Here is a 24,694-nt window from a genome sequence, read left to right on the forward strand (position 1 = left end):
ACTGTAAAGAGCTAAAGTATACCTTAATAAATGTATGTTCCTTTATTGGAGGTGAACTCAACTTTTACTTACTATTGTGTTTTCACCATGGTCTTGATAAATATGTCTTACCTATTATAAATCCTTTATGTGGTCTATTCATAAAGCAGTGAAAAGTGTGGAGAAGTGAGCCAGTGGAGAAGTTGCCCATGGCAACCAATCAGCTGCTCTGTATCATTTTATAGTATGCAAATTACAAATGTTACTTCAATGCTGATTGGTTGCCATGGGCAACTTCTCCACTGGCTCACTTCTCTACACTTTTCACTGCTTCATGAATAGTAAGCAATCTCACCTATTTATTGCTCACAGGCACTATGCTGTCATCTTCCCCTCGGAGATTATCTCCCATCATCCGGAGAGCATCTGTTTACACCTGGAGGGAGCTCAGGGAGAGAGCAGGGTGCAGATATCTCTAAACCTGGATAATGAGAATACATCACTCATAGACAGGGCCTTCCAGCCGGGCTCTGCATTCACCTGCTTACCACTCAAGGTAACAATCATTCTATAGCATTTACTTCTATAAAGGCTACTTTATATTTTTAGAAATAAAATTATAATAAATTAAAACATAATAGCATTAACCAATTTGAATTCACAGCAATGTTAGGTACAAAAGTACATAGAACACACAATTGCTGTATTTCATGCCATAGTGTTCGAGGGGTACTGTATATTTACTAAAGTATGGGTTTTCAGAATTCTAGCTATTAGCTTGTAGAAGGTGCTAGATAAATCATAAGTAGAATCTCATTGTTTACTATGGGCAACAGCTCCACTTCTAAAAACCCGCACTTTACCCCCTAGAGTCTTCAGTCTTCTAAAAACGCTGAGTATACTGGTAAACCATTGAAAACATATCATTTGAGTCTATTTCCTCTACTTATAAGATATTACCATATACACGAACCATCTAGGACTTCAGACTCCCAGGGGTCTGTTCATTAAAAAAAACTGCTATTTGTCATTAACATCTTGCAAAAGTATCACTTCCGAAAAGCTGCTCCTTTTGTGGAGTCAGCTTTTTCGTACATGTGTCATTTTTCCCTTCCAGCTGCAGTGCCCCTGCTTCATAATTTTGCCCGGTGTAATATATATATATATATATATATATATATATATATACATAGACAGTGTGCGACTGGCACTCCAGAGACTTGGAAGAATGGGCTGACACAGTTGCTTATGCCAACATTTCAGCGCTCACGCTCTTTTATCAAGACAAACTGCAAAATAGACAATAAAACCAACATTTCTACATTACCATTCACCTCGTGCACGTCCCGTCCACCGCACTCCGGGAGTCCCCGTGACGTCATAGGCGCCCAATGGCGCCGGCGACCCGGCATCCCCCGGGGGCGTGGTGCAGGAAAGAAGTGTACCATCACCATGACAACAATCAAAGATGGCTGGAATAAGAAAAACGGAAGTACTATTATCGCCTGGGCAAAGTTTTAAACACCTAAAAGGCAACACTCTATACTATAATTAAACATCATAAAAAATAACTAAATATATATGCACGGTATTACATGCGTAAAGGTGTATAGAGCGTGTATAGGCAATTTGGTGAGTATCCCATCATGGATAGCGAAAGAGAGCAATAAAGATAGTTCAAGCTACGGATAATGGTGGTCATTCCGAGTTGTTCGCTCGTTGCCGATTTTTGATACGGAGCGATTAAGGCAAAAATGCGCATGGTTCGCAGTGCGCATGCGGTTAGTAATTTAACACAAAACTTAGATTTACTCACGGGCGAACGAAGATTTTTCATCGTTGAAGTGATCGGAGTGTGATTGACAGGAAGTGGGTGTTTCTGGGTGGAAACTGACCGTTTTCTGGGAGTGTGCGGAAAAACGCAGGCGTGTCAGGGAAAAACGCGGGAGTGTCTGGAGAAACGGGGGAGTGGCTGGCCGAACGCTGGGCGTGTGTGTGACGTCAAACCAGGAACGAAACGGCCTGATCTGATTGCTATTTGTGAGTAGGTCAGGAGCTACTCAGAAACTGCTAAGAAATTTCTCTTCGCTATTCTGCGAACCTTTCGTTCGCTATTCTACTAAGCTAAGATTCACTCCCAGTAGGCGGCGGCTTAGCGTGTGCAATGCTGCTAAAAGCAGCTAACGAGCGAACAACTCGGAATGAGGGCCAATGTCCCGTAATCAAATGTAGAAACTACACAGGAATAGAAGTTTTTGTGAGAATACCAGAACTAAAGGAAGCATGTAAATGACAAGATATCATTAAGTCCAGACGGTTTAACCGATTGCAATGTGTGAATCCATCTGGCTTCTTTCTGTAGTAGCAGACATCCACGGTTGCCCCCTCTGGTATTTTCAAGGACCCCATCAATAATTTTGTATCTAATTGATGCTAGGCTGTGTTGAAATTCCCTAAAATGACGGGCTACTGGTTGATCCGATCCACGACGATGGTGAATGGTAATGTATAAATGTTGGTTTTATTGTCTCTCTTGCAGTTTGTCTTGGTAAAAGAGCGTGAGCTCTGAAACGTTGGCATAAGCAACTGTGTCAGCACATTCTTCCAAGTCTCTGGAGTGCCAGTCGCACACTGTCTATGTATCATCTCTAAATGACAGGGCACCGGAGCAATACTAATATTACATGAGGAGAGACAAACCTCTACAGTTCTCTCTCTCTCTCTCTCTATTTATAATATAGTAACACAGGTACTGTAAATAAGGACTCGCAGGCAGATTTTCTGGTTACAACCACAGTGTCTTTACTGGCAGCAGTCACTATAGCACAGCATACACAGGTTGGGCCTGGTCACTTAAGTACATACAGAATAATTAAACAAACAAGCAAACAAACAAACAAACATAAAGGGTCTTAGCGCTTACCATGCTCACAAGTCATTCTGCTGCAGTGGTTTACAGATACACATTACATGCTCGCCTGGAACGGCCAATGTCCACAGTCCCAGGCGCTATAAACTTAGCCCGGCTCACTGGTCTCTAACAGGCACCAGCGCAATGCATTGTGGGTAAATGGGATTTTTAAACCCCTCTCCTGCACCTGACTTCTTGCTGTCACTGGGTGAGCTGTAAAACCTGAAAATCTGTTTCTCCAGCTGCAGCTGCACAGGACTTGTTTTCTTCTCCCTTGGAGGGAGCTGATCCCACCACAATGTGGGTAATTGTGGTAAGACACAAGCCCTCTCACTACACACACACACACACACACACACACACACACACACACACACACACACACACACACATATATAGTGTTGGACTGGGGCATGTGGGGCCCACCAGGGAAATGCAGTGGTAGGGGCCCATGTTAGGGGTGTGGCCAGTCTGCAGAGGGGGTGTGGCCTGCCACCTCATTGGTTTGACTAACCATTAGAGAATGCAACATTTTGGGCCCCTTCATAAATATATACAGTATATTCAGCTGCTGCATGCATGATAATGTACCAGATTAATAACAGATTAATAACAGCAATGCACTGTAGAAAATACACCATAGTCCAGTATAAGGTAACATATGTATGATGTATAATTCAAATGCACAGTCTGGAACCTGATCCTTAGAGCAGGAGGTGGGTCCCAGGCAGTGGGGCCCACCGGTGGTTTCCCCTGTGGGCCAGTCCAAGTCTGTGTGTGTGTGTATATATATATATATATATATATATATAACTCCCAAATGGACTGGCACTCTCCTTACTGAAGGTCTGGACCTCGGTGCCTTCTGTAGCAATAATGTAAATCTCCAAAAAAGGCAGCGGCACTCGAGGATTTCATGAATAAGAGAAATTGTATTCAAAAACAATTACATAAAGCCGACGTTTCGGGGCTCACATGTGTGTGTTACACACCTTGACAAAGGGGCATGTGAGCCCCGAAACGTCGGCTTTATGTAATTGTTTTTGAATATAATTTCTCTTATTCATGAAATCCTCGAGTGCCGCAGCCTTTTTTGGAGATTTATATATATATATATATATATATATGTACAAATAGGCAACAACCGCACAAACCTCTTTAGCCAATGTGGGTGCAATGTTTCGCTACAATCACAGAACTGCTGCAGCTGAAGCTGTATAAGGCCCACTGTTGGCTGATGCATGCCATCTTAGGATGGTGTACAGAAACAAAAGTTAAGGAAAAAATGCTTTTTTGAAACTTGATGAATTGTATTGTAACCAGGAGATATCTGTGATATCCCCTGCATTACACAGTAGATGAATTACTTACTTACAGTTCTTAATTTCTACAAAAGTAGGTCAAAATGATAATTTTCACCTACTTTTGTAGAAATTAAGGAATGATGAATAGAGCCCACCGCCACAATGTTACATTTGTGTCTTGTCTTATCCCTGTGTAGGTTCCTGATCCTAAGGAGAAGGAGGCGGTTGGCACCCTGGGGCTCTCCATTCAAAGTACAGGGGAAATCATAACCGAAAACAGTAAAGTTCTTGTGAAGAAGAAAAGATCTGCTGTTCTAGTCCAGACAGACAAGGCTGTGTATAAACCAGGACAAACTGGTAATTCAATAGCTCCTCACAAATCCCAATCATTTTTAATGACAATTGCAAATTTTGACCATTTTATTATGAAAGTATGGAAGTATATTACAACTGGCCCATAGTCTGAGGTGACATTGTTTACTGGGGGGTCATTCCGACCCAATTGCTCACTGCAGTTGTTCGCAGCGATCAAGTCGGAACTGCGCATGCCGGACGCCCGAAGCCCGTTGTTCCCTAGCGATCGCCTCTGCCTGATTGACAGGCAGAGGCGGTTGCTGGGCGGGAGGTGGCGGCACGGCGGCATTTGCCCGCTGGTTTGGGGGCGCGGTCCTGCCAACACAGGCGTGGCCGGACCATGCGGGGGACTGGCCGCAGCGGCTACGTGACGTCACACACAGCCGCTGCAACCAGGGGCAGTGGCGAGCAACTCCCGGTCAGCCGTAGGAGCTGCGCTGGCCGGGAGTTATTCAACAAGTACAAAAGCATCACCGCTGTGCGATGCCTTTGTACTTGGGCGGGGGGGGGGGGGGCGGACAGACATGCGGGGTGGGCTAGCCCTGTGCTGTGCGTCCCCCCGCATGTCTTGGAACATGATCGTAGCTGTGCTAAATTTAGCACAGCTACGATCAACTCGGAATGGCCCCCATTGTTTCTTGCAAAATGAAAAAACTCTACAATTCACTTCCATTTTCTCATCAGATATCACGATACATACGAACAATCTAGGTTTTTAAGTCCACAGATTTATACACCGTCATTTTTTTTCCAAGATTGTCACCAACATTTTGAATTTTCTAAAGTTATCAATCTATGTAAATAATAGTTATTTAACCCTGGTCCAGCATAATTGTATTAGCAAATGTGTTAAATAAAATTATACTGAATTAAGTGTAAATTACTGTAACTTAAACATAGAATCTGACGGCAGAAAAGAACCACTTGGCCCATCAAGTCTGCCCATTTTTTTTATCCTTTAGGTAATCTCAACCCTGTTTGATCCTTAGTTCTTTGTAAGGCTATTCATATGCCTATCCCAAGCATGTTTAAATTTCTCTACTGTCTGACAGGATTAACCGTGGATGGATCTCATACCTTGTGGTTGGGTCATGTGATGTTGGGTTTGAGGATGGTGTGATGTTAGGAGGCTTAATATAGTTCCTTTGCATCAATGACTGCAATAATACAGAAATTAACACCAGGTAGTTGACTAAGACCCAAAACAGGGGCACAGAATCTTACCCCATCGGTGGTATTCATCAGGGATCCCCACAAGGGAATTTGGGCAGGCTGGTTGTGACCCTCTGTCTGTGTCACCTGGGTTAGCACTAGAGAGGCTTTGTATAAGAATATCAGTCTTGCACCGATGGTTGAGAATATTGGACTTGCACCGATGGTTGAGAATATTGGACTTGCACCGGTGGCTGAAAATATCGGACTTGCACCGATGGTCGAGAATATTGAACTTGCACTGGGAGTGGAGAATATCAGACTTGTACCGATGGTTGAGAATATCAGACTTGTACCGATGGTCGAGAATATCATACTTGCACCGATGTTTGAGAATATTGGATTTGCACTGATGGTTAAGAATATTGGACTTGCCCTGAGAGTTGAGACTATCAAACTTGCACCGATGGTAGTAGACTGCTCCACTATGCACAATACACTGAATGATATTAGTGAGTGACTACTGGAATTAGGATTCCCTGGAACCGGACAGGATAGCTGGAGAGTATAGAAACAATGCTCACACGCAGAGCTGCGTGACTTATGGCACTGACAACATTAGTCCTGCAAAGCAGGAAGCTTTATACCCAAAGGTTGTTCAGGACCAGGGGTTGTTCAGGATTGGCTGGAAGTGTCAGTTGGACGACAGACTGGACAGGATTGGTCCGAGACATATCACCTGCGCCATCCATGCTGCTGGTCTGTCGGGAACTGTATCATGTGGAAAGCCAGAGGCACACCCCGAACCCAATTACACACACACATGTGCACCATGCTGCGAGGCAATCCTGGAATTCTGCCACACGCACTCCAGTGAGGTATCAACAGTACTCCCAGACTTGGCCACAGAAGCGGTAACCACCACATGAATCCCACACCTTCTGGCTGTTATGTGTCCTAGTAGGTAGGAAAGAAGGCCGGCTACTTGTCTACTACCCTTTCTGTGGAGTCATTTTTCCTTAAATTTCCCCTGAACCCCCCCCCCCCCCCCTCCAGTTTCAGGGCATGTCCTCGAGTTCTTTTCAGACTGATATACTCGCGATATCTGACTGTGACTAGAGAGTTAATTGCGAGTCCATTCACAACAGAATGCGCATGTTTTCACCACATTTGCCCATAGTTTTTCTGCCACATATACCGGAAAAGTTCCAACACCAACCAAAACTTGGTCAAACCTGTTGCCACCCAACCATGTGGCCATGGTGCTGCACAGTCTCGTCTTTCAAAGACGGCACCAAAACCCATACCACCTGCTGTCTCCGTGCATAGCTGCAGTTCAGGGCTAGCTAAATGCCTGTTTTGCCATATCTGTGCCTCACTTAAACTCCACCGCTCCCCGCCTGCCACATTTTAGGATCCTCTCGGATCTCTTGTGGCAGGTATACCTGGTGATGTGGAGTCTACAGCCCCACTGTGCCCAGAGATATGACTCTGCAAATGAAGTTGCGCACGCTTAATAAGGGTGAGTCAATTTGTTTCTAAGCATTCTACCAGCTTGGTGTGGAGTTTGTGAACTGTGTCTTGTGTCAGTCTACAGCATCCTGCCACCGAATCTATTTCTCTGCTGAGGTAAGATGAACACTTGGTGGTTCCTCTGTTTTGTCTTGCGTAATGGCATGCCTAAATGCCAGAACAAGGTTTTGGCTGTGAACAAAGAGCTCTCTTAGCCCTGTGATCCTTTTAATTATTTATTTTTTAAATTAATAGGAAATTAATGAGCTTTTTTCTTACCCCATACGCCGACAGTACCTAATAAACCCTACTCACGCTCCAGGATGCTAAAGTGGGATCTGGCTGTGTGCTCCATGAACCAGAATGTGCAGCCACCAGGTCCCTGTTGTAGACTCTGTTAATGACTAATCTACTCCTGGAAATCATCTTGGACCACACTTGATAATAAATAAAATTAACAATTTTAAGGAACATATTTGGAAAACATATTAGCCAGTTAAGTATAGATTTTATGGGTTGAGGAAGTATCAATTAAACTTGTAATGAATAGAGAACTTTAATACAGTATATTGAAATTACTGTACATATTTACACTTATTTATTTATACTTCTGCAGTGAGATTCAGAATTCTGTCCCTTGATGAAGATTTAAAACCCAATAACATTTTGGTAAGTCTGAAATCTCACCAAAGGGGAAAAAAATGTGAATCACACATATTCGTATTGTTCCAGTTTAAAAGTGGATCTCCACATCCAGAGATTTACAGAATTTTGTCCAGCCATTTGCTATTACATACAACAAAATATGCTACTTCTTGTGCCTTGTATATAAATGTGTGTTATAAGCATTTTTTTGCCATATTTGTTGCCAATAAAAACAAACCAGTTTGAATGCAACCAATTTCAGTGACGCAACCAATTTCAGTGACACAACCGTAACTTGCCTGCAACATTCCCATAACACTCCAACATCACTGTGCATCTCTATACCTGCACCCCCCCCCACCCCCCCCTCACACACTGGTGTTTCTACAATGGGTGCAATGGGTGCGGCCTCTGGTCCAGGGGGACCCACACCACACACACTGCACCCATGTTTTATTACTTACCTTACTAGAGTACCATTGCAGAGCTGCAGCCACTGTAAAAAATCACAGACAAAATGGCCACCGTGCAAGCGCAGTAGGGATTTTTTTGGAGCTAATTCAGGTTGGATCGCAAATCGAGATCCAACCGCAATAATTACATTTGCCCCACAGGTTTATGCGAAGGTCCAGGCCTGCGCATGCGCCCACATTTAATGTGGGTGGCCCACAGTATTTGCGAACACCTCTGCCTGATTGACAGGCAGAGGCTTTCGAGGGGCAACAACGCTCCGTTTCCAAGGCGGAGATGGAGTGTTGCGGGGGTGGTGGCTTACAAACGGGGGCGTGGCGGCGGCAATACCGGTGGGGCTGCGTGACTTCACACGCTGCCACTCCGATTATAAAGATGGCTACGGGCCTCCTGCCATCGCAGCCAGGAGGCTTCCATAATTTTTGCAACCATGCACTAATTGAGGCGCGATCGCAATTAGTGCGTGGTAGCAGATGGGGGGTGGCAGGTAGCATGCTGGGCGGCCTAATTCTGCGATGGGCAGCCCCCTGCATGCAAGTCAAAGGATTGCAAGTTCTGCTAAAAAGCAGAACTTGCAATCCTTACTGAATGAGGTCCTTAGTTTCCAGAACATTCCAGAGACCTGCACATGCACAGTAGACTCTGGAACAATGCCAGAGTGTAATGCGAGGTGAAGTTGGGGAATGTGTGTGTGGGGAGTCTGCACACAGGGCGCCCCTTACATTTCCGCTACAGTGAATCTAAATTTGCTTTTTGACTATACAAACAAAATTGAGACGCATGCGCGGGGCCACTCAGACACGTGTGCAAAAGAACAAACATCAACGGTTTCCATGGATAGTGGCATAGTGTGTGACTCTGAATCAGGAACAGAGTGTGCAATTGTAGATAAAGCTTATAACTGCACATTGCCACAGGCCACAGGCACAGGTAACTGATTATAATACTAAACAAAAAGACATTATTTGTTCTCCATTTCCAAAACCATTGCTTTACTTGCTGGACATTCTGATGCTTTGTATAGTTTTGTATAGATGAAACAATCACAGCCTTCAATAGTCCAATAATTTAGTAGACTGATCATTTAAGAAACAATTATATTATGCATCCAATGATCATTTTTTTAGAATACACAATTTGTGTCACATTTATTGGCTGCTATCTAATATGGATCATATTTGTTTGTTGCTAACACTTACTTTTTACTGTGCAATTAAATTGATACAAATAAATAGGTATATGTACAGTAGCCAGCATTACAAAATACACAAAGGGTAGATCTACTAAGACACGGGCTGTCATAGCCACTAATTTATTATTATTATTATTATTATTATTATTATTTATTAGCAGTTTCTTATATAGCGCAGCATATTCCGTTGCGCTTTACAATTAGAACAACAGTTATAAGAACAAAACTGGGCAAAGACAGACAGACATAGAGGTAGGAAGGCCCTGCTCGCAAGCTTACAATCTATAGGGAAATAGGCATTGATACACAAGGATAGATGCTACCTATTGCATAATGGTCCACCAGATTGCTAGGTTCTTAATGGGTTGTATGATATGATCACCCAGCAATGTTGGAAGACAACATGTGAGGTTATGTGGACTGTACAGAGAGGATGTAACTGGATAGGGAAGCATTGAAGGTAATGCTGGCTTTGATTGATAGTTTGACACGGCAATAGGAATACATGTAAGCAGGCCTTCTTTAGCATATATTTCCTATTGCTGTTTTAGAAATATCAGTCAAAGCTGTCGATAATCGGTAACTTTAACTAAGTGCTCCTTAGTAAATCTTCCCCCTAGGGGCAAACCGCATGTCTAATCTTTGGTGCTGTCCAGCGGCAGCACCGGGGCCGATGACACCCAGTGCTACAATTAGCACCCCTGTGTGCACCCAAAAATTATGAGTGTCCTCTTTGGAAGGAGAGTTGACTTGAATGAAGGCCCCAGCTACATCACTACGGTGGGGGAGGGGTGGGGAATGCTCAGCATTCACAGAGATACTAGGCTGCCCCCAGAGACTCCTCAGTGACAGGAGCCGGACGCTGCATTGTCACAGTGCAGCATCCGGCTCCCTGTCATTAAGCATGAGCCGGCATCTCGGTATCACCCCCCTTCCCCCTGTGATGCCTCTGGAGCTGCCCAATTCAGTTTACTTTGGGAACTCCACGTGCTGACCCCCCAAAGGCAGGATTTTCCCTTACAGCCTCAGGAGCTATGAGGAAAAATCCACGCTAAATGCACCCCCTCTACAATAACATGTGAGGAACCGCATTAGAATCTGCATATTATGTGGTATCAGTAGGGTTTTGTACATCACCCCTAATTGAATATGCCGCTTAGTTTCACAGTAGGATCACATAATAAATGTAATATTCAGAAAAATAACCAGAGAATTTCATGTATGTAATTATACTGTATGTTTCTAAAAGTATATTTATATTTTTTCCTTTTTTTTCAGTTCCCAGTGGTAGAATTACAGGTAAAGGATATTTATGTTTTAAGCCAAATATTCTTGTTCTGTTTTAGCTGGTACAATAAGATGGGCAGTGTGTACCATTGTGTGGTAACATCAAATTTGTAAACATATAAACTTTAGAATGTTTACTGTACTTCAGAAACAAGAACACAACACATTGTACACCTCCTCAGGCAAAGTTTCTAGGCAGATTATTTTATATTTTATTATTTAAAGTGTAATTATTTATTAAAAATCTTTGTAAAATTATTGTAGCATGATGTGAATTACAATCTGTCTCCTTACAAACAGTGGGGTAGATGTATTAACCTGTAGAAGGCATAAGGAAGTGATAAACCAGTTATAAAGCAGTGTTAAATGCAAGGTGATAATGCACCAGCCAATCAGCTCCTAACTGTTAATTTACATATAGGAGCTGATTGGCTGGTGTGTTTATCACCTTGCACATATCACTGGTTTATCACTTCCTTATGCCTTCTCCAGGTTAATACATCTGCCCAATTGACCGCTTTTCATCTTCTTTATGGCTCTGCAAGATGCCTTATTTAAGAGCCATAGAGGCAGATTTATCAAAGCTTCGAGAGAGGAAAGTGGAGAAATTGCCCATAGCAACCAGCTTCTGTCATTTTATTGACTGTGCTAGATAAATGATAACTACAGATGTAGCCTTGCTCATTGCAACCACGACTCCGTGGGTGCAACTACCATGCCACGATAAGCGTGCCCATCAGTGAGCATGTGCGCATAGTCAACTAATATGAGCATGTGCGGATATCACTAAAACCTGGACCATTAGTCTGCCTTGGAGGACCGAGGTCGGGAATGCCTGTTCTAAGTGAAAATGTGGTGATGCTGCTCATAGCAACCAATAAAATTCTATAATTTCTCTATTGCTTCTTAGAAACTGAAAGACAGAATCTGATTGGTTGCTCGTTTTTAGAAAATTTTAAAAATGTATCCTTTGTCTTTTGCATGTCAGTGTATCCCTGGTTTTGAAATAGTTGGTGATGGAGCAACTTGTAGCCAATCAGATCTTCAACATGCCATATAATCCCAATAATATTTTACAAGAAGCGTTTAGTGATCTGGCTGGAGGCACTGATCTGTTCAGTTTAGTGATAATGATAATAAGGATAAGGCTGTATGCATACCTTCCAACTATCATGATTTTTGCGGGACAGTCCCACCCGTGGGTCGCAGTGTCCCGCAGTGGTGGGGGGTGGGCAGTTGGGAAGTTCCTGTCATTCGCTGCTCTGCAGTGGTGAATAGATGCTGTAAGCATGCGCACATTGTCTATTCACGGGAGACAGAGGGTCTGAGGGCATGCAAGTAGCTCACAGGGCACTGGGCACGCCTCCTCAGTGATGAAAAATGGGGGCGTGGCTCACTATCAACGCACTGCCGCAAGACCATGCCCCCTTTCACTTAGGTCACACCCCCTTTTGGGTACGCATGCTGCAAGTTTAACGGAGTCCTGATCCTCCTCTTTAAAATGTTGGGAGGTATGCTGTATGTAACTGGGGCAGTATCCTGATTTAGGAAGATGAACAGATGTGAGCAGAAAGACACAGACTGAGCATTAGATAGTGGAAAGGAAAGGATACTGAGCAGAGTAGTTATGCGAGGTTCCATGCGGCGCCCCGGGCGAAAAATAGGGGCGTGGCTTCATGGAGAAGGAGCGTGGTCAGTTATGCCCCCTGTAGCTGTGCCCACAGTAGTATTGCCCCCAGTACTGTGCTCCCTGTAGAATTGTGCCCCCAGTAGTATTGCCCCCAGTACTGTGGCCCCTGTAGAGTTGTGCCCCCAGTAGTATTGCCCCCAGACAGTACTGTGCCCCCTGTAGAGTTGTGCCCCTAGCTGAGCCGTTTACAAAAAAATAAAAACAAATAAAAATAAATGAATACTTACAATCCGCACTCCTGCTTCCTGACCGCTGCTGCCCTCCGTCTCCGGCTGCCGGCGTCGCTCCTCGGATCTATGGGAGAGACGTCATGACGTCTCTCCCATAGCACCGCATAGACAAGCGTCTATGTGCCTCTCCCACAATGCAGTGCGGTGCGCGATGACTTCATCGCGCACTGCACAGCGCCGGGCATCTACACAGCACCGGGCGGCACCAGTAGCGGATCTTGCCATGGCAGCGATGCCCTCCGGACAGCAGCGGCGCCCTCCGGAAGCCGGCGCCCCGGGCAAAAATCCTGCTTGCCCGTAGCAAGATCCACTACTGGCAGTATGATAATGGAATCAGCTCTGTACAAAATGAATTATACTGTATACATACATCCAGCTTGTTTCCTCTTACAGGATCCACAAAAGAACCGAATTGGTCAGTGGCTGAATGTGAGCCTCAATCAGGGAATTGCTGAGCTCTCCCTTCCTCTCTCCTCTGAGCCCCAGCTGGGGGAATATTCCATAAGGGTAAAGAACACTGTGCAAGCCTTCAATGTAGAGGAATACGGTTAGGAAACTTCCAGTTATCTAATATCTAGAACTGGTTACTGTGTATTCTCTCATTCGTATCTAATACTGTATATATTTGCAGTGCTTCCAAAATTTGAAGTTACCCTACAGTTCCCCAAGTTTGTTAGATTTGACAGCGACAAGTTCACAGCTAAAATCTGTGGCAGGTGAGTCTTAGATTGGATATCTGAAGGATCTTTAAAAGATAAATATGTAAAGGTTTGAAAACAGGGGAATATTGGGCAGATGTATTAAGCCTGGAGAAGTGATAAAGCTGTGATAAGTACAAGGTGATAATACACCAACCAATCATTACGGATTTGAAAAATGACAGTTAGTTGATTGGCTGGTGCATTATCACCTTGTACTTATCACTGCTTTATCACTTCTTTATCACTTCTCCAGGCTTAATACATCTGCCCAATATTCCCGTTTTCAAACCTTTACATATTTATCTTTTAAAGATTTGTATTTGTACATCCACACTAGACTTTCCATGAGGCAGACAGGACACTTGTATTATAGAATTATGGAAGGACAGAAATCAATTTGCAATATGCTAAAATGATTGACATGAGAATTTCAGGTCAGTTCCTTGATGAATCTTCTCACTTCTGGGATTGTTTTCACCCCTTTGCTGATTAGAACTTGTCACATTCCATCACCAATATCACTGTTTCTTATGCATTACCTACACAAATTCTACTTATTTTTCCTTCAGAAGACTTCGTATTTTCAGAAAATACCACCAGTTTTTTTCACATTCTAAAACATCAAACAAAATGTAACCAACGTGGCCAAAAACATTTCTTTTTATTGAAATTTCAATAAAGTGACTAAAAGGTTAACAGGGTTCTTTTTTTTTATTTTTTATTTTATGAACACCACAAAGAAATACTATGTGGTTCTCTTTTCAACATTAATCCACATTTCCAAAATAGCAAACAATTCAATATGTAGGTTTTCACCCAAAAAATGTAATTGAAAATGATAATGTATATTTATTTATTTGCAATTTTTTCCTGCCTTAAATGAAACTCTTACCATGTGTAGAAATAATATGCTAACCCAACAAGGCCTTCCATGTTATAAAATAGATAATCTACTGCATTAAATTAGGGGAACCTATTTTTTTTGTACCTAAAATGGGCGGAGATCTGGGCTTTTGATCCCCCATCTGTGGAAAATAAATAGTTCACTTTTGTTGACTTTTGCTAGCTGTAGAAGTTCACTGTATACACCTATATGGTGAACATCTAAACCTATCCCGGAGTATAACTAACTATCAGTCCAAGTTTGGCACTGATTCACCACTTCTCTGGAGGTAAGAAGATAAAATGAACAGTCCTCAGTCTGCTCTTTCTGTGAGCTCCCAGATTTACAGAGCAGCCGTTTGGAACCATGGGGGTCATTCCGAGTTGATCTCTCGCTAGCTAGTTTTAGCAGCCGTGCAAACGCTATGCCGCTGCCAACTGGGGAGTGTATTTTAGCTTAGCAGAAGTGCGAACGCATGTGGAGCCGAGCACTGCAAAACAGTTTGTGCAGTTTCAGAGTAGCTCTGAACCTACTCAGCGCTTGCGATCACTTCAGCCTATGTGTCCGGATTTGACGTCATACACCCGCTCAGCCACGCCTGCATTTTGTCAGACGCGCCTGCTTTTTTACAAACACTCCCTGAAAACGGTCAGTTGACACCCAGAAACGCCCCCTTCCTGTCAATCTTCTTGCGGCCATCAGTGCGAAGGAAAACTTTGCTAGAACCTGTGCACAACCCCAACGGGCTTTGTATCCGTACGAAGCGCGTGCGCATTGCGGCCCATTCGCATGCGCATAAATGTCATTTTATCACATGATCACTGCGCTGCAAAAATCGGCAGCGAACGATCGACTCGGAATGACCCCCTATATGGCAGAAACCAGAACTAAACGCTGCCTTTCAGAGTCCGTGTATCTGCTGACGGGTCATGGCAGACAGTGTGTCTTGAATCGCTAACTGATTTTGCTCCGATTAGGAAGAGTAAGTTGGCTGTGATCTCCTGTCCCCATATACCATATTTCCAATCTCCTCCTCCAATTCCATTAGGTAACACCTTTTTGTTCAGGTGTATTGGATAATCTTATCAATGTCCACCTATTTAATAACAAAGTCCACATCCATAGGTTCATAATTCATATGTAAGAATTTATATATATTTATGTTCTTATTAAACTGAAAAATCTGTGTGCTGTGTAATAATGCACTTGTGAAAAGAAACCACTCTGCCCCTCATTCGTGCACACACAGAAGTCCAATAGTTGTACTTTTACCAGGTTGTATATGCAGGATGTAGTTATGATCCCGCCGTCCGGTATCCCCGGCCGCCAGAATGCCGGCAGCTGCGCTAGGGCTATTCCCACTTGTGCGTGTCCAAGACACCCATAGAGTGGGAACAAAACCTGTGGAGAGTGCAGCGAGCCACCGAGCCCGCAAGGGCTTCGTTGCGCTCGCCCCCCTGTCGGCATTCTGGCGGCTGTGGAGCGCCTATTTTGTCAGTCCCGGGCCGCACAATTTATGATGGCAGCCCTGCTTATATCAATTATATCACTTAAGAAGAGTGCCCTGATATAAGGAGCATTCTACACTAATAGGGTGAGAACATTATAAGCTTACATTGCAAGATATAATAGGACACACTGCTTTGTTTAGATATAAACAGAAAGGGAATTTTGTGTGATATATGGAATATTCATAATAGGATGCTCTTCGTCTCCAATCCCTCTTAGATACACATTTGGAAAGCCAGTTCAAGGAGAGTATAAGGTTACCGTGTGTCAAAAGCTTAAGAGATATCATTCGATAGGAAGACAGCTTTCTGGTCATTGCGCTGATTTCAGTGGAAAGGTGAGATCAACAGTAGGAATTGTTAGATTTTTTTCATTATTAAAATGCAATGTAGTCTGTGTTGTATATAATCATGTAAGGTTTCCAAGATATAATTTGGCTACAAGGTTGCCTATACAGCCCTCTTTACATATACAGGGGCAGATTTATTAAGCTCGGTGAAGTGATAAAGTGGAAGGTGATAAAGAACCAGCCAAGAACCAGCCCTAACTGTCATGTCACAGGCTGGGTTTGAAAAATGACAGTTAGGAGCTGACTGGCTGGTTCTTTATCACCTTCCACTTTATCACTTCACCAGGCTTAATAAATCTGCCCCATTGTTCATTATTTTGTAAATTCCTCTATTACTGTATCTGGACCAATTTCAAATCTGATTTCAAATAACTGGTAACCAATGTTATTGGTTATTGTGGGGAGATTATAACTGTGCATAGTAATAATAAGCCGCGTCAGCTACATTCTTACATAAGTGTATATGCAGGGGTTAAAGTGGGCCAGAATGGGGAGGAACTGCTTTCCAGCAGTTCTAATTGGAGGCGGAACTCCGCCCGCCCACCTAACTACACACAGCACCACACAGAGCGCGCTCTACTCAGCTGCGAGTGGCAGCTAGTGTCACTGACACAGCAGCACCAGCCTATTCAGAGCTGGCACTGCTGTTCTGTAGCTTGACAGATGCTGTGGCTGCGCCTCTGCCTCCTTTGCATGTAATGTGCGGCCTGACATCATGACGTCACACTGCGAAATACAAGATGTGCAAACAGTGCTGGGTCAGGGGCAAGACGGCGGGACGCCACTGTGGATGGACCTACTTGGAGGAGACAAGTTTGAGCGCGTGGGGGCCACCCTCTTGCCTCTCCTCCTCCCTAGCAGCTGAGCAACCGCCGACAGTCGGCACTGGCCTCATTGTACACCTATTTTGTAAGTGCAAGGCCCTTTGTGGCTATATCTTGCTGGGACGGGCACTCCTGACGCGACGCATCTGGCCTAGCTGAGCTGCATCTCTTGCTGCCCCATTCACTATGAATGGAGCACATGCGCGTCTAAGACGAATGTGCGTCTAGACATGCACGCGGTCGTGGCAAACGAGGTGCATTCGTGCCTAGATGTAGCCACGATGAGCCAGTAGCGGAACTAGCTAGCGGTGGGCCCAGGTGCGACAAAATGCTTTGGGTCCCCCCCTCCCCACACACATCCCATCCAAGTCCACCCCCTCACCCCTTGAGAGGATCTGGTGAGGGGGACCTGCTCAGGGCCAGAGAAATGGATACCTAGCAACAGTGCCGTAACTAGACATTTTAGCACTGTGTGCAAGAAACGGTATCGGAGCCCCACCCCTGCATGCAAAACAGGGGCAGTGCGCGCCATAGGCGCGAGCAAAAATACATAGTGGCATGGCTTCGTGGGGAAGGGGTGTGGCCACAAAATAATACTGATTCATAAAACGGTGCACAGTAGTCTCCATTCTTCAAATTACGCCGCACAGTAGCACCACTACACCAGGTAGAGACCATTTACACCTTACAGCGGACAGATTCTGTTTTTTTACACATAACGGCAGAAAGAAAGAAAGAAAGAAAGAAAGAAAGAAAGAAAGAAAGAAAGAAAGAATTATACTTACCCTCTCCGCTGGCTCAGGCTCCTCGGTGCAGCGTCAGACGATTCCCGGGCAGTAGAGAATGAGGAGGAGGGAGGTGAAGGATGGAGCCGCAGCAGCGCTGTGTTACTGGTGAAGGCGCTGCTGCCCCTCTGCTTCACTATAGGCTGTTCTCGGAAGACAGCCTATAGTGAAGCAGAGGGACAGCAGCAGCAGCGCCTCCACCAGTAACAAAGCGCTACTGCGGCTCCCTCCTTCACCTCCCTCCTCCTCCTTCCCCCGTCCATGCCGCTGCTCCTCTTCTCTCCAGGCGGCTGTGCGCTGCGGGCAGCGGTTGCCCGCAGCGCACAGCGGCATGTAATGAGTCAGTTTGACTCATTACATGCTTGGGCCCCTGGACAGAGGCGGGCCCCAGTGCAACGCACTGCTTGCACTGCCGGTAGTTCCGCCTCTGCGATGAGCATAGCTACATCTTTAGATGGTAGAGGTCAGGTCTTGTCCTGTTCTTTTAGTGGAATCCATTTAACCCTTTAGCAAAGATAAAAAATTTCAAAAATGTCAAATACACAAAAATGTTACATGTCATAGTCGCGGTGTCCCATCAATTGAATAAATGAAGCCATAAATGAGTCTAAACAAATTTAGGAGATTAAAATGGGAAGGTTTTATTTAGTGATGTGCACCGGAAATTTTTCGGGTTTTGTGTTTTGGTTTTGGATTCGGTTCCGCGGCCGTGTTTTGGAGTCGGACGCGTTTTGGCAAAACCTCCCTGAAATTTTTTTGTCGGATTCGGGTGTGTTTTGGATTCAGGTGTTTTTTTTACAAAAAACCCTCAAAAACAGCTTAAATCATAGAATTTGGGGGTTATTTTGATCCCATAGTATTATTAACCTCAATAACCATAATTTCCACTCATTTCCAGTCTATTCTGAACACCTCACACCTCACAATATTATTTTTAGTCCTAAAATTTGCACCGAGGTCGCTGGATGACTAAGCTAAGTGACCCAAGTGGCCGACACAAACATCTGGCCCATCTAGGAGTGGCACTGCAGTGTCAGACAGTATGGCACTTCAAAAAATAGTCACCAAACAGCACATGATGCAAAGAAAAAAAAGAGGTGCACCAAGGTCACTGGATGGCTAAGCTAAGCGACCCAAGTGGCCGACACAAACACCTAGCCCATCTAGGAGTGGCACTGCAGTGTCAGGCAGGATGGCACTTCAAAAAAATAGTCCCCAAACAGCACATGATGCAAAGAAAAAAAAGAGGTGCACCAAGGTCGCTGGATGGCTAAGCTAAGCGACCCAAGTGGCCGACACAAACACCTGGCCCATCTAGGAGTGGCACTGCAGTTTTCTAGCGAGAGGATGAGTGCTTCCATCCTCATGTGATCTGAACCACTAGCCATGAACATAAGCCAGGGCCTCAGCCGTTCCTTGCCACTCCGTGTCGTAAATGGCATATTGGCAAGTTTACGCTTCTCATCAGATGCTTTTAATTTTGATTTTTGGGTCATTTTACTGAACTTTTGTAGTATACTTGACGACACAGAGGTACAGCAATGGACTACTGTACCGTACTGCTATATATATATATATATACTGGTGGTCAGCAAAATTCTGCACTGTCCTCCTACTATATACTGCGCACAACTAAAATGCAGCACAGGTATGGATGCATAGTATACTTGACGACACAGAGGTAGAGCAATGGACTACTGTACCGTACTGCTATATATATATATATACTGGTGGTCAGCAAAATTATGCACTGTCCTACTATATACTGCGCACAACTAAAATGCAGTACAGGTATGGATGCATATGATAAAGCCTATAATATATCCTATATTAAACACGCTAAAAGGTTAATGAACACAGTACGCAATTGGTGTATGGAATACCGTAAGAGTACGCACGTAGCGTAACAGACGCTTAGCCGTGGACGAGACGCACGAGCGGCACGTTCGCTCACGGCTTAAAGCGTAAAGGCAAGCACGCTATAGGTTGCCGACTAACGAAATGATACGCTATTAGCGTAGCGGACGCTCGAGACCACGAGGAGATCACAAGCGGGCTGACGCTCACAGAGTATATCCTTTGTAACAATATCATAAACAATGTACTTATACTGTAAACCCTTGTGCAGTGATAAGGTGTAAATGCAACACAGTGTAACCTTGTTAGTTTAAAAAGCTGAATGAGCGTATGTGACGCTCAGAGAACCCTCTAGCAATATAATAAACACTCAAATACCGGTCTAAGGGTCTAACACCTTTTAAGGGAGAGAATGAACGTTCAATCGCAAAAGAATACACAATACAAGTTATACACTACCAAACTAACATAAAATACCTAACCGAGCTACTACACGTTAAAATACAATAAAGACACATTTACATTTAAAAGGGGAAGGAGAGAGAGAATGGCTTACAACAAATTAGGAGATAAATATGGTTGCAGAGAACTTACGCACAAGGGGAACAATCGCAAGCGCCTTTCTGGATATCCAGCTCCCGATTATCAGTGATGAGAACCGTTGAAAAGAGTAGAGAGCTGGCCCAGATCGGCTTGTCTTTATATACACTTACACACAGTACAGTACAATGGTCCCTACATTCTTATTGTTCATTGGACACAGGAACTCGTCTCCGCATTATAGAAAAAGGTCATAGGTTGGTTCATACAGGTGGGCTGTGACTATTTCAAACTGCTCAAGTGGGAGGGAAACTCAGGTTTCCCGCCGCATGGGTAATAAAGTGCAAATATAGTAAATGTCCATAAACTTCTTATGTCCATAACTATACGCACGAGCGAGTAATCCGCTTCAAACCAACACCGGAATATTGCTAATTATATTCTCTTCCGATGGATACTAAACACCACTGTGTAACCCCTGTCTGACCCTTCGTATCAAACAAAGAGGGATCTCTTTGTCCCTGAACATGCTACATTAACTAAACTTTCAGATTCTATCAATGGGACCATAATCTATAAAATACATTATATGACTAAAATATGTTACGATTGAGTCGCCCGCTAGACGCACACAAACTCTACCGTAAATGCGCATATCATGCGCCTGCGGGTGCACGCAAAGGCGAGTATATGCACGCACGGGAGAGCTCATGCTTGTGCAGCGGGCACACGCATGAGGTGCATATATGGCAATGTGCAGCGTGATATTTTTCTGACTTTGACAGTCCACCCTTTGGCAGTCACCAATAACTGCCACTTCCTAAAACAGTTCAAAAAGAGAAAAATATATGTCATGTATAATACATTTCTATGATTTGGTAGGGGAGAAGAGAAGAAGGTGGGAAAAGGGTATGACCTAGTGAGATAGTAGAAGCATGTATGTATGAGTCCATGTTTGAGGGGTCATGTATCATCATGCCGTACGTGTTTTAAATCAAGCTTCGAGGTATTGCGAAGTATACATTTGAATTCCTTCTTATCCCGTGGTACGGGTCTGTGGATGGGCTGTCAAACTTTACCGAGCTCTTTTCGGCTTTTGGTTGCAACAAAATGGGGGAGCACATTTTAGTTGATGATACATGAATGGGGGGAATATGTGAGTGCTGATATCTGTGCCTATATTCCCTATCGACTATGTGTGTTATTACCTGAAAGTTGTAGAGATGAAGATTAGGAACAATTATGGTAAATGCAGTGATAAACTATGTGAGTTTAATATACATTTGCCGATTGAGGTCTTGTCTTGTGTCTTGTCTTGTCTCGATGTACATGTTGACTGTAGTCTCCTTGGGCTTTTGCCAAAACTGCGAGCAAAGGTTTTCTCAATGTCCATAGACTTACAAAAAGTGTTGGGCTAGCGTAAAATTAAAGTTACTAGGGATATGGGGGGTCTATGGCATAGTCCATCAGTTGTCTGTGTAAAAGGTTGTCAAATTCTTCTTCCAAGCGGATGTCTTTGTACCTTGGAGGAAAACAAAGGAGAAACGGGTGAAAGAAACGGACCGTGGAATCACATTTTCATCACAACATTGTCTCAATGGTTGGGTCGTAAATCAAATCAGTCGTTGTTATTACAGTATCTTCACTTCTTAAACTCATCACTCGGGCGCTACGTTTACACTTTGTTAAAACCCGAACGCATCTAAATATCAGACCGACCAATATGATGACACCCAGAATACACAAAAGAAATTTCCCTACATCCATGATAATACCTTGGGCCCATTCTCCTAAACCAGAGAACCAATTTCATGGGTTCAACCATGACACCCAACCGGTCAGCTCATTACCCACAGCGGCAAGGGTGAGATTGTGTTTCCTTCGGAACTCCCATTTTAATTGTAAAATGTCATCCATCTTTTGGTCTATGACCTCGGCTGGGTCCTCCGTGCTGTTTGTAAAATAAGTGCAGCACTTGATTCCATATTGAGTTGCCAGGGTTACACAATACCCGCCTGTCACAGCTGTGAGGTAATTGAGAATCATCCTATGCTGAACCAGTTCTGTTTTGTAGGCTTGTAACTCTCTCCCAGTATACCTGAATGTGTCATCATACATTTCAGTGATATTGTCTAATAAATTTGCAAGCGCAGATATATATTTATAATTTATCACTCCTCTGGCGGTACGAGTGATATCTAACGCGATTAAGAATTGAATCCCGGTGGATTCTTGGATCAGGTCAGAAGCCGGATGCTCTGTTCTTTCTATCAGGTGCCGTTTAACGATGTGCTCGTAATGAGTGTGAGTATAAGGAGCTTGGGCACTGCGGTGGATATCTTTCATTTTGGTATGCGATACAGTCATTACCTCAGGCAGTACTTTTCCAATATAACATAATCCTTCTGAGTTTGGGGCAAGCCACTTATACGCCTTCCTCCCGCATATGAAATATGCATCATCGGGGAGAACATATGGGACGGAGTAGGACATAACCATATTACAAATTTTCCATGTGAACTCTCCTAACCCTAGTTCTCCCATCTGTTTAGTACACGTATCTGTTTGTACGACATGTGCACAGTATCCTGGTGATACTTCTCCAACTCGCATGATCCTATATCCTAGGGTATACCTATATTGGAAATATTTTCCACTACCGGCTATGTGGCGTATAAGTTCTGTATCTGTAGGCATTCTATCGGCTCTGTATGAAAAGGTCATGGTTTGGTTATTCCATGACACTTCCCAATTTCCCGGCTTTCGGGGACTGGAAATGTTAAAACATACTAGGGATCTATCCACATGATATTGGTGGAGATTCAAACTAGGAGGACTAGAGATATTAAACCTCTTATCCACCGGCCTCCCACCACTTAACTCAAGTACCTCCCCTATCGTTAAAGGAAATGGTACTAGTCCTGACTTGCTGTGGCCTTGAGGTACTTGAGAGCATACCCAACAGTCTGTTTGGTTTAACACCTTACCCACTAATGAGTGATAGTCACCCAGTGGATGCCAGTCTGTGTTAATGTTAAAATTGGACTGACATTTCTTGATGCACCCATCCTCAACTAAGTTATCACAATGCCTACAGATGCAATTTTCTTCAGCTAACAATCCTTCACAATTCCTTCTATGGTCAATGCTACCAGATCGTTTTCTGATACTTGCCTTTGCTTGGTGATTATGTTGTTCTTGGAAATCTACGCCTCCAACTTTGTCATCAGAACCCATTCCGGAACCTCTTTCGACCTCCATGGTACTCTCGCCGGAACAGACTGCTCTGGTCAACATCATGGTCAACAGGAAAATCCGGATCACAGTCTCTTGGGGCAAGTCCATCTTATAGGAGGAAATGGAGAAGAATGAGAAGGGGGAAAGAAATAATTGAGGGAGATGGGATGGGAAGTGGAGAAAAACAATAAAAGGGAACAGGGAATCAACAACTGCCTCCGATCTTATTATTCTCAATGCTCAGGTGCCGTCTCAGTCTTCCTGAAACAGACACTCCAGTGATACAACTTCCTCTACCATCTGTTCTTTATCACGAGACCTCTCTGGATCAGCAACCTTCTTACAATGGGACGAATGAACCCAAGTCTCTCTCTCGGCAACCTTCAATGCTGTCGTGCTAATCAATAAGACTTGGTATGGTTCTTCCCATCTGTCAATAAGGCAACCTGAGCGTAGAAAATTCCATACCATTACATAATCCCCAGGTTCAATGTCATGAAAATTACTATCTGGCAGATCAGGAATCACCAACTTCAAATTGTCATTCTGATTCCTTAGCTGTTTACTCATGTTAATCAGGTATTTTACAGTCACTTCATTGTTACACTTCAAATCATCCTGAGGGTTAATCATAACATGCGGTTGTCGACCAAACAGAATTTCAAAGGGGGACAGATTAAGAGGGGACCTGGGAGTGGTTCTGATGCTGTATAGTACAATGGGTAAAGCTTCTGGCCATGTCAATCCTGTTTCCGCCATAACTTTGCTCAACTTATTTTTAATAGTGCTGTTCACTCTTTCTACTTTCGCACTCACCTGGGGGCGGTACGGAGTGTGCAGCTTACTATCAATTCCCATCAACTTACACATTCCTTGAAAGACATCACCTGTAAAATGGGTACCCCTATCACTTTCAATTATTCTAGGGATACCGTATCTACACACAAATTCCTGCACAATTTTCTTAGCAGTAAACATAGCGGTGTTTGTGGCCGCAGGAAATGCTTCGACCCAATTTGAAAACACATCTATACAAACTAGTACATACTAATTGTATGAAATCAATTTGTATTACCTGAAAAGGGCCGCCTGTAGGTGGGATATGAAATGGTTCTGTTGGTATTGCCTTTCCGATATTCTTCCTCAAGCAGGTGAGGCATGTCATTGCCCTTTTTCCCGCATGGGAAGAAAATCCTGGGGCGCACCAATATGCTCTTACCAACTTGCACATCCCTTCCTTGCCTAGATGAGTCAGCCCATGTGCTGCTTCCGCTAAACTTGG

General features: G+C 43.9%; 1 protein-coding gene across 1 annotated transcript in view; it reads left to right on the forward strand.

The window, feature by feature from the left end:
- Positions 1 to 24,694, forward strand: part of LOC135056671 (alpha-2-macroglobulin-like) — a 331,440-nt gene that overhangs the window by 15,979 nt on the left and 290,767 nt on the right. Inside the window, exons 2-8 of the mRNA XM_063962121.1 lie at positions 352 to 535; positions 4,392 to 4,551; positions 7,829 to 7,881; positions 10,799 to 10,819; positions 13,121 to 13,274; positions 13,359 to 13,443; positions 16,040 to 16,157. Coding sequence (XP_063818191.1) covers positions 352 to 535; positions 4,392 to 4,551; positions 7,829 to 7,881; positions 10,799 to 10,819; positions 13,121 to 13,274; positions 13,359 to 13,443; positions 16,040 to 16,157 — 775 coding nt within the window. The remainder of the gene's footprint in view (positions 1 to 351; positions 536 to 4,391; positions 4,552 to 7,828; positions 7,882 to 10,798; positions 10,820 to 13,120; positions 13,275 to 13,358; positions 13,444 to 16,039; positions 16,158 to 24,694) is intronic.

This window comes from Pseudophryne corroboree, chromosome 3 (genome assembly GCF_028390025.1).
Source record: "Pseudophryne corroboree isolate aPseCor3 chromosome 3, aPseCor3.hap2, whole genome shotgun sequence".
NCBI lineage: Eukaryota > Metazoa > Chordata > Amphibia > Anura > Myobatrachidae > Pseudophryne > Pseudophryne corroboree.